A 3,654-nucleotide genomic window follows, 5' to 3' on the forward strand; every position below is an offset into this window, starting at 1 on the left:
GGATATGATTGACAAAGCAGGACTGGGCCCTGAGCTTGGGTCATAATGTCATGGCTGCCTGGGGAGCTGGAAAAGAAGAGCTGTCTTCTTTTCTGCACAGAAAACAAAATTATTTAGCATTTAAGAAGGTACTGTATGTGGCCTTCACAAATAAATTTAGGAACTTGGGTGAAGACTGCAGTCCCAAAGAGAAGATGTCCAGCACGTATTTAGCCCTTTACTTCATTACTAATACCTCATCCACTTTTTCTGTGTCCTGTCCGTTGGCTGGGCTGTAACCGCCTTCAGGGCAGAGGCCGTGTCATGCGTCTGTAAATCTCAAACGATGCTGAGGTGGGAGAAACACGGGTCCCCGCGGTCACCCCGGTGCCCTACGTTTGAAAATCTGGGGAGAAGTGTTAGGTTTTATTTTTCACTTTTTGTGGCAGGAAAAAGAAAAGAAGACAGAGAAGAGAAAGGGTGAGCACATTTTAGTATAAGGGGCTATGTCTGACTGTTTTAATTTCTTAATCATTTTGGAAAGAAAGGGAAAGTGCTCAGACAATGTATAAAGAATAAAGCTCTCATGGCAAATGCAATAAATAATAAATTTCCACCTGGTGCTATTTGTTAAGTGCAAAAGTAATACCTATCAAACAGGTATTAAGAAATCAGAAACATTTTTAAACATAATGCTTAAAATTTGCTCTTTCATTTTGAAAATATATAAAAGAATCCTTAATGGTAGTCATCTTGGTCAAATAAATAACCTTTATTTTCAGTATGTCATTTGTAAATGTTATGTTGTTCTAATATTTGGTCATTAATAAATGCTTTTCATGGTAAATGCATTTTATTTAAGAATGATCAAGACCTTTTTAAGTAAAAGGTGGTTATGACAGTGCCCGAGGTCAGCAACTGTAAAAGGGCGCTAGGATTCTCTTTTGTTTTATGACCTTCACTTGAATGTGAATTAACTGGTCCACTGTCTCCTTTGGAATTTGTCAGGCACTGGTGCCATGTGCAGCTCTGGATAACATTTTCCATTGCTCAAGAAACTGAGGTCCTCCAATAAGTCAGGCATCCCGAGTATCCTGAATATATAACCCAAAGGAACTAGAATTTCCATTTTCTCCAGGCAGAGGCCAACAGAACAATAGCATCAGTACGTTTTTACCCTCATCTTACCTCCTTCCAGGGGGAGAAAGAAAAAAGGGATATTTAATTCCTCAAAATGTTGGAGTCTAAAAAAATTTTTTGAGGTACTTATTAAGTATAACAGCCTGAACTATAAGGTTCATAAATGGTAGTCATTCTAGAAATAACTTTTGTGTTACCTTCTTTTAAAATAAATAAATGAAATTGTTTTTTGGATCCTCCGGTAGGAGCACTGTCCCACTTGCCTACACACACAGTCGATTATTTTTAAATAAATAGTTACTTGCTGGAATTAGTTGATGAAGGTTCCTGATTAAACTGAGGTCTGCTTGACCAGACATGTCCACTCTCTGAGAGGCAATAATCAGTTACCAGGTTGTGATGAACCTGAGATTCAAATGTGTCTGCCAAAGAAGGTCCCTGAATCATGGCAGTGTGTCTGTTTAGGATGGAACAATACGTGGAAGTAGATGAGTTAAAATACGGCAGGTTTTCCACATGATTCCAGAGTAACAGCAATAACAATACTAGCAGTCACAACTTGGCTTTATTTTGGTTCATCCATTCAGAGGACACTGTCTGCTAGGATCTTGTCCCGGGGCTTAAAGACTAGAGATTTAAAGCAAAATAAGAAGACCAACATAATTTATGCATTTACTAGGAAGTATCCATACTCTTGCTACCAACTACAAAAGAAACAGAGCAGACAAATCTTAACATCTGGCTCTAATTCCCCACTGAGGTGCTTACACACACATACAATCTAACCCAATATGTTGTAGGTAAAGCAGGGGGAAAATTTTTTTGTAACAGCTGGTCACCAGGTATCGTAGCTGATAGTTACAGACACTGGATAGGGCTGAGACTGCAGACGTGGAACAGTATTATCTTGCAGAATCTGACGAAATGTAAAACCAACGATCCCAACAGGAAATTGCTTCCTTGGTTCTGAAAGCTGCTCTAGGTTGTACTGATCACGTTGTCACACAAGAGGGGCCACACCCCCTCTTCCTCCAGCTGTTTCTGGTGGGAACTCTCAGAGAGCTGCACACACTAAGGTCTCTTTGAGAACTGTCAAATCATAGGTTCTCTCTGCCCCATCTCTCCTTTTCCAATTCACAGGACACCAAAAGAAATATTACGTGAACACGAACTAGTTACTACAATAGCCTGTTAGAGGCTGACTCTATGTAAAAGGAAGAAAATGCTGGAAGTCATGTATACTGTGCATCAGCTTTTCTCAAGAAAAAATATCCACATTCTCAGGGCTCTGAAAAATGTAGGAAGCTTGCCCTGTTACCATGGGTTTTTAGAACACCTCTAAACACACACAAAATAAGACAGATAGTACCTACAAGTTTCAACCACTGCTTAAACTCTAAAAGCGTTTTTTGTATTATTTTGTTTTGATACAGAAGGGGAAACTCATCTATAAAGACATATCAGAAAGTATTTCTTGTGGCCGTCAGTCTCAGGAGTTTTCTGTCGCTTGCCTCCCCCAACTTGTGCTAATATTTTTAGGATGTGCTCAGGAGTACGAAGTAGGGAGCTTCTGTCCCTCGCCCTCCTCCCCGTCACTCCCCACGCCCTCATCCCATCACCAAAGAGCCGCCCCTCAGATGAGCCATTCCTTTTTGCTTTCGTCAATGGTCTCTGTGAAGTTGGGGTCGTTGCTCATGATGGCGGCATCCGCGCTCTCTGCTGACTCTGCTCCCTTGGCCTCGTTGGTGTGGTAGGTGCCCTTGTGACGGAACATGTACCGGATAAGGAAGACCAAGGTGCAGAGGATGGTGAAGATTACCACGGCAATGACCCCTGGTGGAGACAGCAGAGGGACTAGAGGTTAACCAAATCCTGTATATCACGCCAACACTTTTCCCCTGCTTCACCATCGTTCCCTCAAGTGCTGCCCTCTCCCATACGAAACACAGAACCCCAAAACGACAACAACAATGTGGGCTAACAACGCTGCCTGCCATATCAGTAAACAAAGGATGTTGCAGCAGTCAGCCACTACAGCTGCCCCAGATGGGGAGCCCTGAGGGAACTCAGGATGAGAAAGTGCAGGATACTGGCCCCAGAGAGCTGAGGTGCCTGTCGAAGGAATGATTTCAGTGAGCCCAGACTCTTGCATCTTCCCATATATAGAAAAGCGCTAAATTCCTTAACTTGAGATGTCTGGTTTTCTTTAATGAATAGTAATCTTTTGATGTTCCGACTACCTGGTCTTTGTTGCAAAAACTCCTCTGTATCCTGGCTCCCCGCTGTCTCTTTGAAGCAGCTCCTCAGAGTTATCTGAGATGCTGTGTCCTGAGCTTAAGTCCTCAGTTTTGTCCACTGAATAAGACATAATTCTCAACTTCTAGGCTGTGCATTTTTTTTTTTTTTTTTTTTTTCGGTATGTGGGCCTCTCACTGTTGTGGCCTCTCCCGTTGCAGAGCACAGGCTCCGGACGCGCAGGCTCAGCGGCCATGGCTCGCGGGCCCAGCCGCTCCGCGGCACGTGGGATCCTCCCAG

The 3,654-nt window shown here is 42.9% G+C and overlaps 1 protein-coding gene across 1 annotated transcript in view; it reads right to left on the reverse strand.

Annotated features, from left to right (window-relative positions):
* Positions 1 to 2,752: 2,752 nt before the first annotated feature.
* The window catches only part of CNTNAP2 (contactin associated protein 2), a 62,558-nt gene continuing 61,656 nt past the window's right edge, over positions 2,753 to 3,654 (reverse strand). Inside the window, exon 5 of the mRNA XM_007469884.1 lies at positions 2,753 to 2,952. Coding sequence (XP_007469946.1) covers positions 2,753 to 2,952 — 200 coding nt within the window. The remainder of the gene's footprint in view (positions 2,953 to 3,654) is intronic.

The sequence above is a fragment of the Lipotes vexillifer genome, unplaced genomic scaffold (genome assembly GCF_000442215.2).
Source record: "Lipotes vexillifer unplaced genomic scaffold, Lipotes_vexillifer_v1.1 scaffold472, whole genome shotgun sequence".
In the NCBI taxonomy this organism is placed as follows: domain Eukaryota; kingdom Metazoa; phylum Chordata; class Mammalia; order Artiodactyla; family Lipotidae; genus Lipotes; species Lipotes vexillifer.